This window comes from Sphaeramia orbicularis, chromosome 1 (genome assembly GCF_902148855.1).
Source record: "Sphaeramia orbicularis chromosome 1, fSphaOr1.1, whole genome shotgun sequence".
Classification (NCBI taxonomy): Eukaryota; Metazoa; Chordata; class Actinopteri; order Kurtiformes; family Apogonidae; genus Sphaeramia; species Sphaeramia orbicularis.
The window spans coordinates 25,464,204-25,489,164 of NC_043957.1; the positions used below are offsets into that span (position 1 = coordinate 25,464,204).

A 24,961-nucleotide genomic window follows, 5' to 3' on the forward strand; every position below is an offset into this window, starting at 1 on the left:
AATACATCGACACAATGCCAGAAAGATGCGCTGCTGTGATTGTTGTCAAGGGGGACCGAAATAAATATTAGAGTAAAATGTAAAAAGAAAAAAAAAAAAAAGGACTGGACTGATAAATTTGTGGTGAAATATTCTCAGTACCTTTGCCTTTACCTTTTGCAATGGCAAAAAAGTGAAGTTCAGGCTCTGGGAACAAATAAACCACCAGTTTCTTAAGATTTGACAAGTGTTCTAATATTTTTGCACACCACTGTAAGTCAAAATTATGACCTCAGATACCCTTTATATCATTGCATAAGAATTTAGTTGACTAAATTCACAATAGATTTTGTCGACTAAATTTGAATGATATTTAGTTAACTAAAACTAATATAGTTTAGATGACTAAAGTTTGACTAAAACTAAATAATATTTTTGTCTAAAGGCTGTTACTATTATTAAATTAAAAATTGTTGTCAAAATTAACATTGTTACAGTGAGGACAGTGAGTCAACAATCTCAGGTCCAATGTGGTCTACAGGGTCTGTAAGGTCCACCTCTGCATGAACAGTGAGTGGACCTGCTTTGTTAGGTACCATGAAGTAATGGTACTAATGTAAGGAATAAGTTCAGAGGGATAATGTGGATGTGGACAGGTGTGTGGATCAGCACTTATGTTGGGCTAATGTTAGAAAAGTGATGCTCTAATGTTTTAAAATACATGTTCCTTTCGCATCACGTGTGTTTTTGTTATATCTTTTCATTTATACTCCTTGGATTAATTCACTGTTTTTCAACCTTGGGGTCAGGACCCCATGTGGGGTCACCAGATATTTCTAGTAATTGATAAAAAGAAAAAGAAAAACTTACAAATAAAAAATATATGGTGAGTTGAGAGACAATCACAATCCATACAAGACAAACTGTGAAGCTGAAACTGAAGCACTGTGGTACTGTTTATCTTTCAAATGTTCATTGTGGTCAGTTTCAGATGCTGCAGCTCTGTCATAATTCATAGTTTGACTTGTTGTTTGTTCAGTATTAATTGTCAGCCTTGGAAATCCAAGCTGGACTGACTGTACATATCCTGACCAAGGAAAATCAAATTCTCACTTTGTGCAATAATCTACACCTGGCTTTTCTGCCTCTGCCCATAATAATATACATTATATAGACTAAATGTCATCTAAAATTAACGTTTATTTGAAAACATAGTATAGCAAACTATTACATGATGAAAAACAATTTTAATTTTAGCAAAAAAAGTCTCAGTTTTGAATGTCTGGAGTTGCCAGAAATTTATGATGTTAAAATGGGGTCACGAGCCAAAAAAAGTTGGGAACCACTGGATTAATTAAATAATCTATTTATCTGTTTATATGCCACATACAAGGCAAGGAACCAAATGCAGTAACTTCACTGATCATGATTTTCTACATGAAAAAAATTACAATAAAAAATTGAGAAATTAAAAAAAAATATATATATACATTCTTATGTCCTCTAATAACATGCTAAGGTTGAAACTTTGAATTTCAGAGTATTTCTATGAGTGCCCTATAAAGGGTTAAGAATGACTGAGGCTGAAGTGACACTGAGTTTTTTCGAGGCTAAATGTGTTTTAATCATTTTTGCATGGCAGGCATTTGATGGAGAACCAGATCATTAATGTGGAAAGAGGAGCTTTTGATGACCTGAAGGAGCTGGAGAGACTGTGAGTTCCACACACACTGCTGCATCTACAGTCACGTCGGCTCTGTGACTCCTTTTTATCTCATGGTGTTTCTTGTCTTTTGTTTTGTGTGTTTTTGGACGTCCAGTCGTCTCAACAAGAACCGACTCACTCAACTTCCAGAGCTGCTGTTTCAGAAGAACGAAGCCTTGTCTCGATTGTGAGTACGACCTGTATTAAAGCTTATTCTACATTGAACATATCTGAATGTAACTGGTCCACCCTCCCTCATTACTGATAAGGTGGACATGGTCTGTATGGTTTTGGACATAAACTGATCCGGTGCAGTTTGTATGGAAGTTATATCTTTACCTCTTAGTCCAAACTAAACTTTAGAACTTACTTTTTGTGCCCTGTTTCAAACTATTTTCTTCATCCATGATTGTTTTGTATGTGTAAACTTGATGACAGTGCTGCTTTTGGGCCTAAATTGAACTAAACTATTCCATATATGCACAGTCCATTGAGCACTTTAAACACACAACTGTTTGCACTGGCTTTAATACAAGTGTGGGACTTTTACTTGTTTTATCTTCTGGTTGTGATTTAGATGCTATTTATCCTTCTATTGTTTATCTATTTTTATCAGTTTTAGTATATCTTGTCTTATATATCTATATATTTTTTACTAGTTTTATCATATCTTGTATTTTTACCTATATCCTTGTACAGCACTTTAGACACGTTACATTGTTTTTAATGTGCTATAGCCCAGGTGTTAAACATGTGGCCCGGGGGCCAAATCCGGCCCGCCAAAGGGTTCATTCTGGCCCTTGAGATGAATTTGTGAAATGCAAAAATTACACTAAGATATTAACAATCCTTTTATTTCAGGTTCCACATTCAGATCAATTCAATCTCAAGTGGGTCAGACCAGTAAAATACTATCATAGTAACATATAAATAATGACAACTCCAAATTTTTCTCTTGTAAATGTAAATATTTTCATGTATTTACACTAAAACAAAGATTAGTTTAGCAAAAAATGTGAATAACCTGAAAAAATATGAACAACCTGAAATGTCTTAAGAGAAGTAAGTACAATTTTAACAATATTCTGCCTGTTACTAAATGTTTTGTGTGTTTGTAGATCCACTGTGATCTGTAAGTTATAATGTACACGTGTAAATAATAAACTGAGGCAGAATATTGTGAAAATTACACTTATTTTTTCAGTTTGTTCATGTTTTTCACATCTTTTGAAAGGATAGTTTGTAGATGTAAACCTTTTCATAATGTTAATTTACTTTTTTCGCTCTAAAACATACAGAAAAGTTTGGAGTTGACATTATTTATATATTATTATGTTATTATTTTACTGGTCCGGCCCACTTCAGATCAAATTTAGTTGAATGTGGCCCCTGAACTAAAATGAGTTTGACAGCCCTGTGCTATAGAAATAAACTTGACCTTGACCTAATAGCATAGTCACAACATAAACACAACAATAGTCGCTTTTCCATTAACCCTCAAATTGCGTAAATATAACTTGCGCATAAAAATATACCTAATGGAAAAACGACAATTTCGCCAGAAGTCTCATTCTTCGATTAAAAGTTTTTGCACTGGCAAGAGGTGGTTTTTCAGGCATAGCGCAAATGGTGTATCATGCAAAACTGCAACGCAAAGATCGTTTTTCGCAACTAAAGTCAGGTGAATTAAAAAAAACGGATGTTGATGTACGTTACAACAAGCGAAGAAGAAGAAGAAACATGTCGCAGTATGTGTGGACACACCAGAAAACCCAATCATTTTTTTATTTAGTACGAGGTAGAGGGGTCATATATAATAAAAATAAATATATCTGTAAATCAACACCGTATTTACGTTCGTCACCATGTTTATGGAATGGCTTCTCATTTCATCTCGCGATAATAGATAAACAAATCATCGCATTTGTGATTTAATGGAAAAACCAACATTACGCACTTCTGTTCTTTCAACATTTAGTAAATATCTGTAAAGTTTTGCGCACATGTCCAATGGAAAACAGACTAGTGATCTTTATTTTTTAATATTACCTATGGCATTTCTCTTGCTACAGGCATAGATAACGATGAATTCCTTTTGGGGGTTTTTTGTGTGCAAATAAGACATTTTACAAACTATTAGTATGAGCAGACCTTGGCTCCATTAGTAGCTTAACTCTTAGGAGTCTGAGCCTATTTTGGCCGTTTTTGAGTACTTTTGATTTGGCCTTTATCTACTATATAAAGAAATGTTTATTATACCCATGTTTTGTATCTTTTTTTTTCACCACAACTTCATCTATCTCATCTGTCTATAATTTTTTCACTGTAACCTACTATATCAAAACAAAGGCCAAAAAATACAAACAAAAAAAAAATCTGATTTGAAAAATTTATATAATTTATTGCATAAATAACACAAAGATGCTTAACACAGACCTTTTCAAAGATTTTAGGAGTGAATATTGGTTCCAAATATTAGGTATATAAAATCAAAAATGTAATACATTGAAACTATACTCAAATATTTGACATAAAAGCATATCTCTACATAGGTGCTTTCTCCACTTTTCTCACCCCTCCTCTCATCCCCGGTCCTCCCGGTTTCACATCTGGTTCAGGTGGGGGTCATTCTCACCCTTACCTGTAATGCTAATGCAGTCTGTGGATTAGAATCTGCAGATTTGGCAAGTTTTTTCATTTTGAAAAAGGACAAAAAATGACGAAGATATGGTCAGAAATGTAATGCCCAAACACCTCATTTTAACACTTTGACTTTTATTCACGTTTGTTTGCTCCAAGCTCAAACCGTCATATCTCCGGTTGTATTTGCTCTATCAACATCAAATAAAAAATGGGAGAGTGTTTCAAGTCCGCACTTTCGAATGCAATTGTCCCCAGTAGTCTACGTGACTTCTGACGCTACGACGTGTTGAAAATGTCATGTGATCATGTGACTGTGGACCCCTAAAATATTTGGCTTGTCAATTAGAACTGCATACATAATTGCATACAGTTTTTATATGGTTTATTATATTTATGATTGCTTTGTCTTCAGTCTGAATCCACAAAGAATGAACTGTGTCCCATAGTTAAAAATAAAGTTTAAAAATATTATTAAAAATTTTATTAAAAATAAAATTTAGCAATTTCTGTTGTTTTGCATTAAAGTTTCTGGAGTTTGAGGTGTTTCTCTATATTTCTGTGACAAATTGGTATAATGAAACTGCAGACATTAAAAAAAAAAAACTCAAATTGTGTGTGTTTAATGATAGGACACCATGCACACACAGAGGTCTCCCCAGTCACAAACCAGCTCTTATCCTTCTGTAGTGTTCCATGTCGACTGATAAACTCAAATAGACTTTAGCTTTCAAAGGGATCATATTTTAATTTGTGATCCCATCTCCTAGTCATGATAGTCTGTGTTAATTAATTAATTACAAATAAGCAATACATATTAATATCTTGTTTTATGCATTCTTCTATATTATAATCAAACAGGTCTTTATGTAGTAATTTCATTATTTACAATGTGCTGATTTTAGTGTCTAGTTCAGAATTTTAAAAATCATGCAAAAAATGCAACAACTTTTGAATTCTGACCCAACACAAATTGTAAAATATAATATGACCTTTTATAACATGAAATACAAAGTGTGCATGATATGCTCACCCTGCTACGAGAAGGTAAGATAATGTTATGTGCGACTGAATACATATAGGATTTAGCAGAAACACTGGTACTGATATTCTATTTAACTTGTGTTTGTGACTCAGAGGTGTGTTTGCACATTGTTAACACCCAGTTTTTGTTGGTGATAATTACACCAACTGAGCTGCACGGAGCAATTGGTGTTTGCCTTTTGTGGATCAGACAGTTGCCATGATTTAGTGCAGACATTATTTGCACGGCCAAGGGGCTGCTTTCGAACAAATATATGAATATGCAAGGACAGGTGTTGGTTTGGTGGTTCTTTGCAAATTATATGCAACATTTTTGTCTTATTTTCACTAGTTTTTCTGTGCAATTCTTTTCTTGATTTGGCTCTTAAATGTTCAGCATTAAAAGGGCAACATTAGGGATGCACCGATACCACATTTTCCAGACCGAGTACAAGTACTTACATTTGAGCACTTGCCGATGCTGAGTACCGATACAAGTACTTAATAATCCCATGACAGTTCTTAGTTCCTTTTGTAAATGTGCTTTATTGTCGTTGTCATCAGTCTGACTGGAACAAAGTGCTGCTACTGACATTTAATGCGTTGGAATGAGCGTTTCTCAATCAATCCACTGGGGGGTGCTGTTCTTAATTAACCACACTGGACAAATACCACGAAGAAGAGTAAAGTTTTTTGAGAAGAAGAAGAAAGTCAGTAATAACAAACATGGAGACAACAGAGGTAACACTAATGTGGATACTAATGTTGATATTGATGAGGGTAGTTGTCATAAATCTGTCAGAGGTTTTTCTCTAACTCACAGTCGCTCTTTGAACAGATCCTCTACCTCCACGATTCCCACTGGTATTCTCTGTCTGGGTACACATCTGTAAGCACCTGGAAAACAGATGGAATGAACATGGAGGACGGACGGAACACTCCATCTGTATCCATCTGTGTCTTTAGCGTTACTTGCAGTCAGCGTTACTTTTGTCACCGCCATTTATTTAAAAAATCTCCACACTGCTGACATTACTCCTCCGCTGCGTACCTGCTGCACTTAACTGTGAATGTCACGCTGCCATAAGTGGTATCGGTGCAGTTGTATCTTTCACAAGTACGAGTACAAGTACACACGCTGAGTACCGGATACCCGATACTGATATCGGTATCGGTGCATCCTAGAAAAGATTGTTGTCTTCTACCAACAATGTTAAATTTGTTTTGAGTAAGCGATACTAGCTGATTACTTCACTGCTACTGGCCTTTAAAAACCCATTATCTGTAATTTTCTGTCCTGGTTTTTAGCAGAAACTTTTTGAAGACATCATTACCTCCACCAAGGAATGCCGGAGGTTAGGTTTTCATTGGGGTTTGTCTGTTTGTTTGAAATGATAAAATTTTGGTGGTGATCGGGGGGATGGGACAGGGGGGGGGGGGGTTTGTTTGTTTGTCTGTTTGTTAGCAAGATAGCTCAAAAAGTTATGGACAGATTTTGATGAAATTTTCAGGAAATGTTACTGGCACAAGGAACAAATAATTAAATTCTGGTGGCGATCAAGGGGGCGGATCTGCCTTGGCGGAGGTCTGCGCTCTCCTAGTGCCTTTCCAGTTTGTTTATGCGTTCAACTAGTTCCTGCTCCAGTTAAATATAAAAATCTGTATATAATATATTGCAACACTTTTGTGTCATTTGTACTAGTTTTTCAGTGCTATTCTTTTCTTGATTTGGCTCTTAAATGTTCAGCATTAGAAGGGAAAGATTATTGTCTTCTACCAACAATGTTAAATTTGTTTTGAATAAGCGATACTAGCTGATTACTTCACTGCTACTGGCCTTTAAAAATCCATTATCTGTAATTTTCTTTCCTGGTTTTTTGCAGAAACATTTTGAAGACATCATTACCTCTGCCAAGTGTAACGGTGGAGGTTATGTTTTCATCTGGGTTTGTCTGTCTGTCTGTCTGTCTGTTTGTTTGTTTATCTGTTAGCAAGATAAGTCAAAAAGTTATGGCCGGATTTCCATGCAATTTTAACTTGATACTGACACAAGGAACAAATGACTAAATTTTGGTGGTGATGGGGGGGGACTATTCTGTCATGGCGGAGGTCTGCGCTCTCCGAGTGCTTTTCTAGTTTGTTTATGTGTTCATCCAGTTTCTGCTCCAGTTAAATATAAAAATCTATATATAATATTATAAAAGGTCTTGTTCTGCTCTATTATCTCCTACAATTACTGTAAAATTCTAATATTTCACTTTGAAGGTTAATAGCCCCCACTGTTTTTCCATTATACTCTTTTGCGGTGAAGTCTGACAATTATCCATAGTTTCACTCTGCTTTCTCGCTGGTTTTCTGATCAAAAATTGACCCATTTTTCTCACCTAGAAAAGCGCTGCAGAAAGCCTCCCCTCGGACAGCGGAAATCACTTACAGTGTCCCACAGGAGCAGCAGGCACAGTTGAGCTTTAATTTGACAGAAAAAAGAACCTTTTTCTTTGTGTTTAATAACTCTGACGCTTGGATGTGGTTGGCTAAATGTGTCATACACACACACACACACACACACAACCTGCTCTGAAGTCTTTGTTAGAAATGTGTGTGTTTAGTGCAAGATGGTGAAGGTATCTGCTTCTGCATGGAGAAACACACCAACAGGAGAAGGGAAAGAAAAGCAAACATACAGTAACAGGCCTTTGTAATTAACTTAGCGTCTTGATCAATCCACCTCTGACAGTTATGTGTGTTGTTTCTTTGTGTATGTTTGTGTGTTTCATTGATTTAGCGGCTGACACAGATAATGTGCAGATACAGGGAGACACTCTTAGTTTTCCTTTGAGCACAGATGGAGGGGGAGTTAAGTGGATAACAGCCATGAAAAATACTGTTAATTATAGGAATAGGTGGCATTGTTCAAGAAGACATATGTGTGTGAGTGTGAGAGGCAAAGAATGAGAGTAATAGTAGTGAAAAAATGTGTGTGTCTGCCCTGATTATTTGCTGTTTGGCTTTTTGGCAATTTCACACTCTGGCTCCCATCAGGGAATACCGAGATGGACTTGGCATGTTCGATCAATCACCACACACACATACACATACACACTCGTACATAAAGCGACACAAGTGTAGTGCAGTGCCATTAGCACTTCCTCCTGCAGCAGTGATTTCTTTTCCTCCTGCTGTGTTGATGGACTGTACAAAGCCTGATGTCCTTTTGAAATACACACATATTTTCCATTCTGGTGTAATCCGTCTCTCTTCACACCCACATGCACACACAACAGATCAGTCTTTTCCCTCTTTTTGTCAAATATCCTTCCCTTCATCAACCATTCTTCTTCTTCTTCTTCTTCTTCTTCTTCTTCTGTGCTCGCTTCACCTCCCTCCTAATCACTCTCCCTTCAAGTTTCTCTAAAACAACAAAAGTGAATGGTAAGATTTGGGAGATTTAGGGAATTTAGGGGGATCTAGCTGCAGAAATGGGGTCGTGGTTTTACAGTATTGTATATAATTATGTAAATAATTTTCGAATTGAGAACATATTCAAGTGTTATTTAGTGTGAAATGAAAGAAATCTAAAGAAAATGGTCAGCAAACAGAACCAAACAAATAACATTTTCAGCCATGCGGTTTGATTTCTTAAGGTATTTGATTGTTTATGGTAAAAAGGTAGTGGCATTGTACATGTGTTAGGATGGGTAAAATGCAGAGATCATATTTCCCCATGGGGATAATAAAGTGACCTCACCTTAACCTTAAATACGTAATGAAGGCTTTAAATTAACACTGAAAACACATAATCCCAATGCATGACTGTACAAACACCTGATACAGAAACATACTCAAACTACTCTAGATTATTGAGCACTGATTAAATGACTTTTTGTTTTTTAAACTCTCTTTTAATTGGACATTTTTAGACAGTTCACCAGATCCAAATTATATAATAAATAATTAGAATGGCCATTTGGAGAAGAAAGGAGTGTAACCGACTGTTACTCTAAGCTCTGATTCAGGAACTGTTTCCAGTTTTCCCAGAATCTTTCAGATTTTTCTGAAGAATGTCTTTAGTTATTCCCTCCATAACGTAGACCTGATTAGATATGGAAGGATAGGGTAAGGTGGGGTAAGGTAAGGTAAGGTAAGGTATGTGGGTGGTGTGTGTAATTTATGGTATGGTATGGTATGGTATGGTATGGTATGGTATGGTATGGTATGGTATGGTATGGTATGGTAGGGTAGGGCAGGGTAGGGTAAGGTAAGTTAAGGTAAGGTAGGATAAGGTGGGGTAAGGTAAGGTAGGATAAGTTAAGGTAGGGTAAGGTAAGGTAGGGTAAGATAAGTTAAGGTAGGATAAGTTAAGGTAGGATAAAGTAAGGTAAGATAAGACTTTATTTATCCCATTTTGGGGAAATTAGAATTGAAACTTAAATATTATTTAGACTGTAAAATGAGCCCAGATGAACCCAGAGGGACTCCTTAAGGGTACCCTCACTCCTCTTCATTGATCATTTGTTGGTGGATTTTTTTGCACAGATCTGTGACAGTTTCTTTTGTTTCTGCGTCTCCACCGATCAGCTGTTTGATTTTACTTTCAGGTGCTTGTGTTTGTCATGTGAACTTTTTTGCAGTTTAATTTCTACTTTTTGCTTGATTTCCTGTTTGTTCTTTTTCTCTCCTTCCTGTGTTCCTTTCCCTCATGCCTTTCCCTCCTTCCTCTCCATGTTTGTGTGGGCTGATTTCTCTCTCTCACCCTCTTTTGTTGGCTCTGTGTGGTTGTGTGAAGGGTTCACTCCACACCCACTAACCGTCCTTTGTGTGCTCTGAAGACACCCAGGAACTGCCTCAGTGTGTGTGTGTGTGTGTGTGTCTGTGTCTGTGTGTCTGTCGTTGTACTTGCCCTCTCCTAGCAACTCCCTTTTGCCCAAGGGAGCCCAAAGAATTATGGGAGTGTAGCTGGATGTCACACATACACCTTGACCTGGAGGTGAACCTTGTGGTGGGCCTGTGGATCCAGAGCTCCAGCAGGTTGTGCTTTAGACTGTGGACTGATGAACAACAGGGCCTCCCTCTACTCTAAGTACTAAATAGAAGTAAACAAGTAAAGATGGAATAGAAGTGCAGTACAACCTCGTAGTATGAGATAATACTATGTTACGAATCAGTTTTCCCTATTGAAATGAACTGAAATATAATTAATCCATCCCAGCCCCAAAAACAACCCAAATCTATCTATCTATCTATCTATCTATCTATCTATCTATCTATCTATCTATCTATCTATCTATCTATCTATCTATCTATCTATCTATCTATCTATCTATCTATCTATCTATCTATCTATCTATCTATCTATCTATCTATCTGTCTGTCTGTCTGTCTGTCTGTCTGTCTGTCTGTCTGTCTATCTATCTAGCTCTCTCTCTCTCTCTCTCTCTCTATCTATCTATCTGTCTGTCTGTCTGTCTGTCTAGCTCTCTCTCTCTCTCTCTCTCTCTCTCTCTCTCTATCTATCTATCTGTCTGTCTGTCTGTCTACCTATCTATCTATCTGGTATATGCCTAAACCTTTACATGTCCATTTAAAATTGCACTTTTACTTTTTTCCACAAAAATGAGAGAAATATTGAGTTATTATTTCTAGGTTCTGATGCTCTTATTTTACTGGTGCAGCCCACATTAGGCTGAATGTGGCCCCTGAGCTAAAATTACTTTGACAGCAGTGGATTAGGTCGAGTAAAAATCCAAGTAAGAGAGTCATTGGTGTGTGTTTAAGAGCAGCTATGAGATCGAAAATGCATATTCGGCGCAAAATAAAAGCACCTCATCGCAGTTGTGTTTCCCCTCAGACATGAAGCGTTTGCCTCATTAGTCGGAGTGTCAGAGCTGTCCTCATTATGGCAGTTGACTTGTTTCTGAGTGCATTTAATTAATAGTGTGAAGCTCACAGAGGTGATAATGGCAGCTGTGGCTGTTTAGGGGTAAACCGGTGCGTGACCTCACCGCTCACCTGACAAATTCACAGAGAAGAAGCCACCAGAGTAAGAGTATGTGTCAGAGGGAGAGATAATTGCTTTTTTGCATTCATGTGGTGTAATTGTATCTGTGCTTGTCACACTGTGGTTTGTGTAGGTGTTAATTACATAGTTTTCTACCGTATACAGCTGATGTGTTTTTTGTTTTTTTTTGTTTTTTTTCTAATTTGTGTGACAGAAAGTGCTGTGAGAAAATACTCTCATTTATTTTGTCCTTACCTGTGGGCCAATTTTGCAACTATGCAGTTTTGAAAGTTTTACTTTGTGAGTTTACTGGATTTTTTGGAGGATCTTGAGTGGGTGTATGTGCAAAGAAGATTTATTACAACTCAGTTTAGTACAGTGGTTCCCAACCTTTTTTGGCTCATGGCCCCGCTTTAACATCACAAACTTTTATTTTTAGCTAAAATTAATTTGTTTTTGATCATGTAATAGTTTGCTACACTATGTTGCAAATAAACATTAATTTTAGATGACATTTAGTCTATATAATGTATATTATTATGGACAGAGGCAGAAAAGCCAGGTGTAGATTACTGCACAAAGTGAGAATTTGATTTTCCTTGGTCAGGATATGTACAGTCAGACCAGCTTGGATTTCCAAGGCTGACAATTAATACTGAACAAACAATAACTCAAACTACGAATTATGAAAGAGCTGCAGCATCTGAAACTGACCACAATGAACATTTGACAGATAAACAGTACCACAGTGCTTCAGTTTGTCTTTTATGTAATGTGATTGTCTCTCTCAACTCACCTTACATTTTTTATTGGTAATTTTTTTTTTATCACTTATTAGAAATTTCAGGCGACCCCATTTGAATTCCAGGTGACCCCATGTAGGATCCCGACCCCAAGGTTGAAAAACACTGGTTTAGTGCCTCAGTAACAATATCAACACAGGCATGAGTTATTTACATTAAAGCAGTGTTTTTCTACCTTGGGGTTGAGACCCTATGTGGGGTCGCCTGGAATTCAAATAGGGTCGCCTGAAATTTCTAATAATTGATAGAAAAAAAACAAAAAAACCCCAACTTAATTCTAAAAAAATATATGGTGAGTTGAGAGAGACAATCACAATACATGAAAGACATGACAAACTCTGAAGCTGAAACTGAAGCACTGTGGTACTGTTTATCTTTCAAATGTTCATTGTGGTCAGTTTCAGATGCTGCAGCTCTTTCATAATTCGTAGTTTGAGTTATTGTTTGTTCAGTATTAATTGTCAGCCTTATAAATCCAAGCTGGACTGACTGTACATATCCTGACCAAGGAAAATCAAATTCTCACTTTGTGCAGTAATCCACACCTGGCTTTTCTGCCTCCGTCCATAATAATATACATTGTATAGACTAAATGTCATCTAAAATTAATGCTTATTTGCAACATAGTATAGCAAACTATTACATGATCAAAAACAAATACATTTTAGCAAAAATAAAAAAGTCTCCGTTTTGAATGTCTGGGATCACCAGAAATTAGTGATGTTAAAATGGGGTCACGAGCCAAAAAAGTTTGGGAACCACTGAATTAAGGGATGAGTCTGGTGTTTTTCTATGATTCTGTTATTGTCGACTAATCCCATGGAGAGACGAGTGAATTTGACAGCACTGAATTCATCCTAAACTAAATTCTCTGTGTATCTCTAATCTGATTTTTCTTATTGGTCTGAACTGAGCTCCATTTTTGCTAAGAATGATTAAAAACGCATCACCGAGCCTCACTGAAGGACATGTTTCTTCTTTAGAGATTGAAGTATGTGCTTGAATTCTTGAGTTTGTCAGTTACAATAGATTCCAATGAGTCATACAATGGCAAGTATAATCATGTACAACTCTATCTTTTTCTGACTACAGTGGAACCTTGCAGCATGAGTTTAATTTGTTCCATGATCGAGCTTGTTTTCTAATTTACGCGATTTGTGAATTTCAATTTTGCCCACTGAAATTAATTGAAATATAATGAATTCGTTCCAGCCCCCCAAAACCACCCAAAAATTATTTTTAGCAGGTTTTAAAACAGAAAAAAGTGCAGTTAGAAAGAAATAACCATTATAAGAAAAATAAATAAATTGGGTTTATTAACTTATTTACCTTTAAAATGAGATTATCTATGTGTGAGGAAGACAATGGAGTGGGGAGGAAGGAGGAGGAGGAGGAAGAGGAGGAGGAGGAAGAGGGTACTCTAGTTCTTGACATGATTCAGTGTTTGATCTGGATATTAAAGGTGCAGCAGAAACCCTGGGCGTATCAGATATCATTGTTTTCTTTCATCATAAGCTCAGGTTCATGACAGTCTGTTGTGTATTTCTATAAATGGGATGGAATATGGAGATGTTAAGAAATAATATGACCTGGAATAATTACAGCCTCTTCAGGATTTTCATATTTGCAGCAGAAAATATGACTGAACAGTTCTCCAAAATGAGTTAAAACTAAGGCTGGACAACATGTAGTACAGCCAACAACTTTAATTTCTTGAAAAGTTTATTTGTTTTTTGTTTTTTTCATTGTTTTTGGATGATGTGTATCATGAAGGCAAATCTTTTCTGTCTAGATGAACACAAGACACATCATATAGTTTCCTTTACTTCAACTGTGCACTGTGTAAATGCAACACGAATAAATCGCAATAACAACAGAAAGTAAAACCTACTGATATGATGATGCCACATCATCAGTGATGTATCCTGAGGTCATTGGGTGTCTCTCAAACATCAGACACCTTCACTCATGCAACCTTACCGAGGTTCATCAGGTCAGAGTGTGTGCTCTGGCAGCTCACCCACAGATCGGCTGTCTTTATCCAGAGCCATCTAGAGGCCTAAATGTGAAACCAATATGTGACATTTTTATACCCCCCCCCCCCCCCCCCCCCATTACACACACACACACACACACACACACACAAAATAAAGTCCTATTGATCAGCCGTGGCCACAAAAGCATCCACACTGAATATATTACCACGAACACAATTTTGTAGCAAGAAAGGGAGCACTGATGAATTTAATCAAGTTATTTTACTTCCATGAAAGCTGACGATTTATTTGTTTATGTACCTGCTTATTTACATATTTACTTGTTTATATATGTACGTGGAGTTGTTATGTATTCAGTGTTGATGGTTTTCTCCTCTATGTTAAGTCTTAGACACAGTATCTTAGCCATTTTTGGGACCAATTTCACATAAAATCAATGAATAACATTTTATAAATGTCTGTTGGACTTTTTTTTTCATCTGATCATCTTGGAGGACCCCAAATCCCATAAAAACAGTACCTAGGCCCTCAGAAACCTAAAACAACCCTAGTGTTTATTGTTGTATTGTTCAGAGGTGTCGAAATAGTTTAGGTTCAGGGACCTCATATAGACCAATGTGATCTGAAGTGGGCCAGATCAGTAAAATAATAACGTATTAATAATGCAAACTCCAAACTTATCTCCATGTTGTTGCAGAGTGAAAAAAAGTGCAATTGAATTGTCAAAATGTTCACATTTATAAATTATTCTTGTGAAAATGTGAATAACATACGGTGGCCCAGAGGTGCAACAGGCCAAAAAATTATCCACTAGATGAAAAAAATTATCTACTACAAGAAAAAAAAAGGAGAACAGCCTAAAAAAAATTATCCACTAGATGAAAAAAATTATCTACTACAAGAAAAAAAGAGAACAGCTTAAAAAAATTATCCACTAGATAAAAAAAATTATCTACTACAAGAAAAAAAAGAGAACAGCCCAAAAAAATTATCCACTATAAGAAAAAAAAGAGAACAGCCTAAAAAAATTATCCACTAGATGAAAAAAATGATCTACTACAAGAAAAAAAGAGAACAGCCTAAAAAAATTATCCACTAGACAAAAAAATTATCTACTGCAAGAAAAAAAAGAGAACAGCCCAAAAAAATTATTCACTATAAGAAAAAAAAGAGAACAGCCTAAAAAAATTATCCACTAGCCGAAAAAAAAATCCCCTATAAGAAAGAAAAGAGACCAGCCAAAAAAATTATCCACTAAAAGAAAAAAAAAGAGAACAGGCGAAAAAAATTATCTACTAGCCCAAAAAATTATTCACTATAAGAAAAAAAAAAAAAAAGAACAGGTGAAAAAAAATTATCTACTATAAGAAAAAAAAAGAGAGCAGCCCAAAAAAATATCCACTCTAAGAAAAAAAAAAACATCATCCACCTTTTCAGTTACGGGGGCGCTGTTTTCCCGAAAGGTGTCTTGCTTTAAAATTAAGGCCACCACAAAAAATAAAAGGATAGGCTGAAAAATTTTAAGGCTTTCGGCTAATGTGGCTAATGCTAAGGAAGTACCCCACCGGAAGTGGAGGTCGTGCACTAAAAAATAAAGTTATTTTAAAATATAGATATTTCCATTAATATAGTTTGCAAAGCAGTTAAATGATTAAATACGGTTCCAGTGTCTGCTCAAGGTTAGGCATGGGCGTTAAATGGTTAAGGTTAGGGTTAGGGTATGGTTGGGGTTAGTTTTCAGTGGTAAATGCCCCTTGTGTGCACTGTGTGAAGATTCATTGCTAAGCTAATGCTAACGCGAAAAGTTGACGGCAACTTTGTGAACTACCAGTGCGAATAAACAATTGTGTGATTACGGTGTTGAATTGTTCAACTGCCTGACATTCAATATCATTTTTGATGAATATTCACTACAAGAAGTTCTAAAATTATATTATTTTGAGAGGAGGAGAAGAGGAGCTTCCTGTGGAGCTCCACTATCATGGCATCGCCCATTTGTTTGCAGGTAGACCTCTCCTCCTCAACTCAAATGGAGTGTCTTCACTAACACTAGCTCAAGAAGGACATTTTGTGGAGATAAAGATGTCAGCCATGGTACACGGTGCCGTGCTGGGGTACCTGGCACCGAGTTGTGGCACCAAGCTGCGGTGCCACGGCAAGTGGTTGGCACAGAGCCGTGACACCGCGGCGCCACGGCTGGTGCCGCGAGGTGCTGCGAGGTACCACGGTACCACAGCTCGGTGCCAACCACTTGCCGTGGTACCGCAGTGCCACAGCTCGGTGCCAGGTACCCCAGCACAGCACCAAAGTTAAAATTTTTTTATGAATTTTTTTAAAATCTTTTTTTTTCCTCCCATTTACTTATAATGGGCAAAATTTCAAATATCTATAAAAACATCAATTTTGTTTCAATTTACTTCAGACCTGGCACATATATTGAGGTGATTGATATGCTGACATCAGCACACGCATAGACACGATGACATCAGCTGGATCAATGCTAAAATAAGCTACAATACGTGCGAGGGGCGGGGTTTGTTGTGCCTGGCATCACTTGTTGTCAGTACTTGGCAGTTTTTCAGTGTAAATCATGTGTTTTCTTATATTCAATTCACTGATCATCTAAATATTCATTAAAGCTCAGAGTAAATTGATAGGTTGTTATATCAGAAATGGAGAAAACTGAAAAAAAGAGACTTTTTCAGCAAAGATATCATCAAATGAACATAAAAACAAGTGTCTCCATCCACTGTCATTGATCCAACTCTATGGGTTTTACTGGTGAATCAGTGTTATAGAAGATGACGGTGTTTCCATGTTTACTACGGAGCCTCTGAACGTCCAAATGGGTCACATCTGATGACCATGAAGAGATGACAAACTGTATTTTACACCAGTTATTTACATGTATTCATAGGATAACTTCATCAACAGGCATTGAACAGTTTAGATCAGCAGATGCTTTGGTTGCCAGTGACTGTTTGGGTCTTTATGGGTTAATACATCCACTTAAATAAATAACGAAACCCCAGACAGCTCGACTATACGCATGTGTTCAGTTCATTTGACAACGCATGCATTTCTATGTTTGCATTATGTGCAGGGGTCACATGTTTGATCTCAGCAGACATTAGAGCAGGATTTTCCCAGATTTGGAGTCTTCCTGAAGCTGCGGGTGTGCGACGCTTCCTGCTGGGTGCGGTAACGGCTTCACACGGGTTAACGGGATCTGTGGCCAGGACAGACACCATCAGTCCCTTTACAAAAACCTGCTCAGCTGTTTTCCTTCAGCTCAGAGTTTGTGTATATGTGTGTGAGGTTGGGAAAGTAAGGCTAAGTTCTCCTGTCATGTATGTCCAAAGTAAAGCTGAAACACTATGAGCATGATGGGAAAGAACGCTCACACAACTGTTCAAACATCCACCAGTGCAAATATTAGTGAAAGACAGCGGACGGTCACATCCAGACTTTCAGTTTCCCTCTTTTTTTCTCATTCTCTTTTTTTGTGTGTCCTACTTCCCCTTATCTCCTCTTCTTTGTCTTTGTTTTTCTTCACCTTTCTCTCATCTGCCTCAAGGGTTTTTCAATTAAGTGCTCCATTCTACTGATTTCTAAGAGGATGGGGGGATCACAGAGAAATAAAGCAGGTGGAAGGAGACCAGTAAGAGCCATTAAGAAAAATAAAGGACAGGAGTGAAAGGACTGAAAAAAAAGATAATCACAATAATGAAGTAGAGAACAATGGCAGCGACAGTTAAGGCAGTAGGGTTGGAGGCAATAAAAGGGAACAAGCGGAGAACTGAAGGAGGAATGAGAATAATGATGGATGATGAGGTGAAGGAAGCAGAATGGAATGAAAGGTAAAAAGAAAGAACAATGGAAAAAAAACTAGACATTAGAGAATTTGGAGAAAAAATAAGGGTTGAATTTTACTTTCAGGTAAGAAGCTGTAACAACTGAAAGACTTTTGTGAAATATATGTCTCTAAAAATAATAATAACAACAAACTCCGCCCCTCAAAAGTGTCCAGGGTAACCTGCTGATCCACGCCTCACTAATTTCTTCGAATAGGATGGTGAGGAAGATAATATTTATGAAAAAACTAATACTAAAACTAAACTAAAACAAAGCATTCAGGAAAAAAATGACAACTAATAAAAACTAGCAAACCTGCTCTAAAAACTAATTAAAACTAACTGAATTAGAGAGGAAAAAAAAAAGTCAAAACTAAGACCACAGACCTCCGCCAAGGCAGATCAGTGTTGTCGTCCCCGCCCCCCCGATCACCACCAAAATTGAATCATTTGTTCCTTGTGCCAGGATCAACATTTCCTCAAAATTTCATCCAAATCCATCCATAACTTTTTTGAGCTATCTTGCTAACAGACAAACAGACAGACACACAAACCCCGATGAAAACATAACCTCCGCTGTTCCTGGGCGGAGGTAAAAATCCAAAACTATTATAACCTTGGTCACAGTGAATATATGTAACCAGCAGAGGGAGTAGTGAGTCACTCTGCCGGTCTCCTATGCACCACCCCTGTAAACTCCCATATCCCTTCTGACTGAAACAATTACATGATTCATTTTTATTGTGACTGAACCATTATTCAGATTAATAATAGCATATTAGCAACAATATAAAGGTAGCTTGTGGTTTTGGGGTTGATTTTCAGAATTGACTTGCTTCAAGACATGAAATGTATGAATAAAACTAAGTATAAGATGAAAAGTATCAGAATGAATTGCAGTATCCTTAGTTCTGGTTCAGCTTTTTACCATTTTGCCCTTGTCTTTATTTGACAAGAAAAAAAGGAAAACTAAACAGAAACCAGAGACACATGGACAGTATGTACCTCTAGGCCGACTTGTATCCATGGTTACAACAATCTTGTCTCCGTCAGGTCATGACCTTTCCCAGAGTTCAGCGGGTGGGTTTGTCTTTATGATGTTTACTGGAGAACATGTGTGATTGTCACGCACATACGGAGCATTGTGTTTGTGTGCGATGAGCTTGGCTTGTGTTGAATTAAGGGATAACCCTGTATCCTCTGGATGTTGTGTGAGGCTAATGTGTAGCATGTGTGCGCTGTGTGTTTGCATGTTCGTTTTCTCTGCTTGTTTTGTCTGTGTGAGTTCTGCCTGCAGCTCTGTAGCACACACAAAGACATGACAGAAAAATGTGGGTTTCAGACCGAAGACAACAAAATAAGACGGTGTGTGAATAAATATGACATTTACACATTTTAGCATTGACAAAGTTATTCATTTCACCCGTTTCATTGTAGATTTAGGATGAATATTACATCAAAATACAATGTAAACATGTTTTGTTTGTTTTTTTCTAAAACCATATTAAAATGTATTCTGTTACACCACAACTCTAAAATAGAATCTATTGAGGACTATCAAAACCACCAATGAACCAACCCTATGTATCCACAGACTGTATCAGTTACTGAATAAAGGATAAAGCTCATTGTTTACATGCATCTGTATTATGGAATCATCAAGTTTTCTTCTATAAATTAAAACTCAATGACACTTCCTCTGATGGCCTCCTCATGTGCTGCATCAGCTGATAGTTTACATTATAGCTCTGTTAGCTTAGCTTGGTTTTAGACAGAAAACAGCCACAGTAAAACCACAAATCACCTGTTTTCTGTACAGTTTGTGTTGTCGATAGCTGAACTAAAGATCTGTTTGGAATCAAACAAACAAGGTCAGAACTGTTACAGTTTAGTCTGAACTGTGGATCAACAAAAAGACGACTTAGCAAAGATAAGAATATCCCATAATAACTTCATACTTTCATAAACCTGAAAATCAAACTCACCCATGCAGAAGAAATGCCTCTATATATTATATTATATTATATTATATTATATTATATTATATTATATTACATTATGTATCAATTGCCTCTATGTATGTGCCAAGTTTGAAATAAATTGAAACAAAACTGATGTTTTTATAGACATCTGAAATTTCGCCCATTATAAGTAAATGGGAGAAGAAAAAATATTCATGAAAAATTTTAACCTTGACCTACTTTTCCCAAAATGTAACCACATTAGGACTGTACGATACTGGAAAAAAAAATGACATTACGATTTTTTTTAATCCTGCGATATATATTGCGATATGAAAAAGTACTCAGGAGGATATAATAGCTGTGTGGTGCTGACGTAAATGGTCAAACAAATTAGTTGTGTTACCTCTCGATCACATGTTTCAGTTTCATCCTTCTTGTTGCTGAAATAATTCCAGATAACTGACGTTGCTTTTCTTTTTGGCACCAAGTCTTTGTTTACGGTGATTTTCTCTTATTCATTGCTCATTTTTACCTTCGCCAGGAGGTATTGTGATCGCTTTGCGTGTTAGCGTGCGTGTTTGTTTGCTTGCGTGTTTGTTTGTTAGGAGGATAACTCAACAAGTTATGGATGGATTTTCACAAAATTTTCAGGAAATGTTGATATTGGCACAAGGAAGAAATGATTACATTTTGGTGGTGATGGGGGGGGCGGATCTGTCTTGGCAGAGGTCTGCACTCTTTTTGTTCAATATTGTTACCAGTGACTCACTCCAGGTGCAGGGGCGTGGTCTGCTTCCGCAAAGTGATTAAGAAGGTATGCGATTGGTGGATCACTGTGTGCAGTGTGTGTCAGGTACCCAGGTTGAAATTAGATGAGAACACATTTAGTTCATTTGTCACCTACATTGAAGGACCTGCGATGTGACTATTGCGCACACATACATCGCAATGTTGATGCTCAAATGAAATATTGTGCAGCTCTAAAACACATCTATTCTGGGTCACTGGGAATCTATAAACCCAGTTTGGTATGAATTCAACCAATAGTATTGCTGCTAGAGTGTTAACAAACAAAGAAACAACCAGAACCGTAAACAATACCTCTTTCCTCCCCTTCGGGGGGGGGGGGGGGGTAATAAATAAATCAACTATATATGAAACAGTCTTGTTGAATCCGTGTATCATTTGTTCATTCGTTTTTCAAATTAAAACGAAAAATGAAAAAACAAAAAAACAACTCTTTTTTTTTTTGTTTTTCATTTTCAAAACAAGAATGAAAAATGGATAACGGTTCATTTTTCCATTTCCCGATTTTGTGCTCAAATGAAACATGGAAAAAACGGATAACGACCATTTCATCCGATTTTGCTATTTTCAATATAGTTCAGTTGTCTGACCCGGAAGTAGTCGTTACTAGGGAAAAAGTAAAGACACGGAATCATGGCCGGACTGGAGAAATATTTTGCTATAATTAAGCAGCTGTTTGATACGGAAGCATATATCATTCACACAAAAAAATAAATTTGGCTCTTTTTCTGAATGAATGAGATACTGTTTTCTGAAAAAAATTAAATTCGGCTCTGTTTTTCTGAATTATCGAGAAAATTATCTTGTTAATTGAGAAAAACAGAGCCAAATGTATTATTTTGTGTGAATGCAATACGCTTCCGTATCAAACAGCTGCTTAATTATAGCCAAATTTTCCTCCATGATTCTGTTTGTTTATTTTTTCCCCAGTAACGACTACTTCCGGGTCAGACATCCTAACTATACTGAAAATAGCAAAATCGAATGAAACGGTCGTTATCCGTTTTTTCCATTTTTCATTTGAGCACAAAATCGGGAAATGGAAAAATGAACCGTTATCCGTTTTTCATTCCGGTTTTGAAAATGAATTTGATTTTTGGTTTTAAATTGAAAACCTAATGAATGAATGATCCACGGATTTTGTTGGATTCAGCGCGTCTTGAATGTACTTCCTTCTCTGTTCCCTTTTTCCATCACTCTCCTCAGTCATTAGTCAGAGTTATCCTTGTACATGTGTGATCATCTTCATCTTCTTTGACCTTTTGTTGTCGTCCCTCAGCATCGGTGTTTTTGCTGATTCCCAGCATGCAGCTCTTTTTTGTGCTCATCTTGTCAGGTTTTACAGTTACAGTCAGTCATTATTTTCTCCGTCAGTCTCCTTAATTCTCCTTTTTTCTCTTCTACACATCTGCTTTTAACTTCCTTTTCTAGCCTTTTCACTCTTTTCTAGTGTCATCCTGCATGTTTTCTGCTTCAGTTCCACTTCTTTATTCTTTCTGACCTTTTCCTCTGTCATCGCCCTTCTTCCTCTCATTATCTTCCTGTATGTATATAATCATTTATTTAAGCTGTTTGTGTGTATTTGCTGGGATGAGATCCAGACTATGATACTAAAATATTAACCATGTTGTTTCTGTGACTTTGTCTGCTGACCTGCTTGGATGGAGGTCAAATGAGATGGTTTTTGACAGTGTTTGTGTATCATACCACACACAGTGGAGTGTCTCAAACTTCCATATCTGTAGGAGTCATTCTCAGTCCTAAGTACAATGTTGGAACTAACGCGTCACAAAAGTAATGCATTACAGTAACAGATTACTTTTTGCCATAACATGTTGGTTCTGGTTGTGGAAGTGTATTCTTTACATAATGTGTATTTGTCCATAACGCTGGTCCGGTCCAGTCCAGTCCGGTCTGGTCCGTCTCTCAAAGGTATCAGTGCAGACCTCCATCTACTGCAGCTCATACACTGATTTATACACATGGATTTAATGTTTCAGGGGCAGATTCATCACACAAACACGTCACAGACATGAACAAAATGGGGTGTGATACCATCATTTTCCAGTCTCTTTGTTTTCCCTGAACACACATATGCACACAAACCAAATATACAAATGTACTTTGGAAAGTGTTTAACCTCCTAAGACCCAGCTATAGGTTTTCTGTCCACATTTGTGGACAAGAGTTTCACAACTTTATACAAAAAAAAAAAAAGAAAAGAAAACTGTTCACCACAAAGGACATTCCATAAAAATTTTAAAAACTGCATCTGAAAAAACTGTCGCATCATGATGTTTCCAATATAGGCACTTATTTAATAAAAAACAAAAAAAGCTTGTACTTTGCTGACATTTCCGGGGTCTTGGGAGGTTAAAAATCTCAATTTTTGCGACCTAAAATGTTTATGTATGGATTACAGACCTGTAGAGAAAAACATCAGCTTTTAGTATGGACGCTATGGTGATGGACAGATGGACAGACTGACAGATGAGCTTAGACAGGATTCTCCATGGACTATGATGTTTGTAGATAACATTGTGATCTGTGGTGAGAGAAGGGAGCAGGTGGAGGAAAACCTAGAGATGGAGGTTTGTTCTGGAAAGGAGGGGGATGAAGATCAGTCGCGGCAAGACAGAATACATAGGTGTGAAGGAGAGGGACCAAAGTGGTACAGTGAAGTCACCGGGAGCAGAAATAAAGAAGGTGGAGGATTTTAGGTACTTAGGGTCAACAGTCCAGAGTAATGGAGAGTGAGGAAAAGAAGTGAAGAAGCGTGTGCAAGCAGGTTGGAATGGGTGGAGAAAAGTGTCAGTTATGTGATAAAAGAGTGTCGGCAAGAATGAAACGAGTAGAAGACAGAGGTGAGAGCAGCCATGTTCAGGGTTCCCACTCTTTCCCTGAAATTATTTTCCAGGACATTTTCAGTTACTACACAGACAAGTTATCACGTCATACACTAATCCACATGTAACACAGTAAAACAGGACATGAAAATTATGTGCTACTATTTTTTCAAACATCTCTTTATTCTCTCACAGGTACATTTTTGGAATTGAACTAATTATGCGAGACACTGTGTTTCACAGAAAAGACCGCTGTTGCAAAATCACTCATTTATTAGTTTTTAAATGGGCAGGTTCTGCGTGTAACGCCATTGGACATGATAAGTTATGCACGAAACCTGGAATGAAACTTAGATTCACGAAAAATCTGCATGTCTGGATTAGAAAAACCACTTTATTTATAGCAGTATATAAGACTATTTCAAGCCATGTTTTCCAGGTAAAATGCACTGAAACCTAGGTAGCTTTTCCTGTCCCAAGTTTGGTCCTATTTTTGGTCCTAATATCTGATTAAAAATTCATTAATTTTGGGATGGCTCAGAGCAAGAGTATATATATATATATATTTTTTGCATTTATCTGAGGTCATCATTAGGTACATTCTGGGGGGAAATATGTCAAATTTCTCTTTTATTATTGGGTCTAAAAAGCAGGCAAAGTGCCAGGTACCAAAATGAACCCAGTTTTATAGAAGCACACATTTAGGATGAACCTGAGATGCAGTGTTTAAATGCAGTAAAATCTGAAGTATTTTTTGGTGTTGTGTCAGGGCTGTAGATGAGTGTGACACTGTCATCCTGAAAAACTGCTAGAATTTCTCTGGGTTGTTTGTCTTGTTCTTTAAACAATTCACAGCCGTCTAGAGCAGCACTGAGCACAGGACAAAATGACAGCGCTGTAGCAAAACCGTGTCAGGAGAAAAGTCAGTTTGGCGAAACATGTGCAGGAGGAAGCATGTTGTGATCTTAAAATGACAGAACTGCAAAAAGAAAGACAGAAAAAAAACATCCAAATGGCATGTGTCTTTGTCAAAACTGTTGCTTCATGTTTCATGGAACACAGTAAAACACAGATAGTGAAATGAAGAACAGTCACATATAACTGCAGAAAACACCCAAAGGAGCCAGACTTATCTTAACAGATTATCTTTATTATTTACAGGGTTTCCTCAGGTTCTGACAGGGTCTGGTGTTTTATTCCTATATTACATTTTTAAAATAATATCAATATTTTTTTAAATAATTAAATGGTCAGTCATATTCAGATCTCCTTGTACAGGCCAGTATTTTCATTTTTTGTGTTATTTTATTATTTTGTTTGTATTAACTGCAGTTACAACCCTTGA

General features: G+C 37.0%; 1 protein-coding gene across 2 annotated transcripts in view; it reads left to right on the top strand.

Annotated features, from left to right (window-relative positions):
- Positions 1–24,961, top strand: part of slit1b (slit homolog 1b (Drosophila)) — a 170,397-nt gene that overhangs the window by 32,253 nt on the left and 113,183 nt on the right. For both annotated transcript variants that reach the window (XM_030132448.1, XM_030132458.1), the window contains exons 3-4: positions 1,622–1,693; positions 1,800–1,871. In XM_030132448.1, the coding sequence (XP_029988308.1) occupies positions 1,622–1,693; positions 1,800–1,871 (144 nt within the window). The remainder of the gene's footprint in view (positions 1–1,621; positions 1,694–1,799; positions 1,872–24,961) is intronic.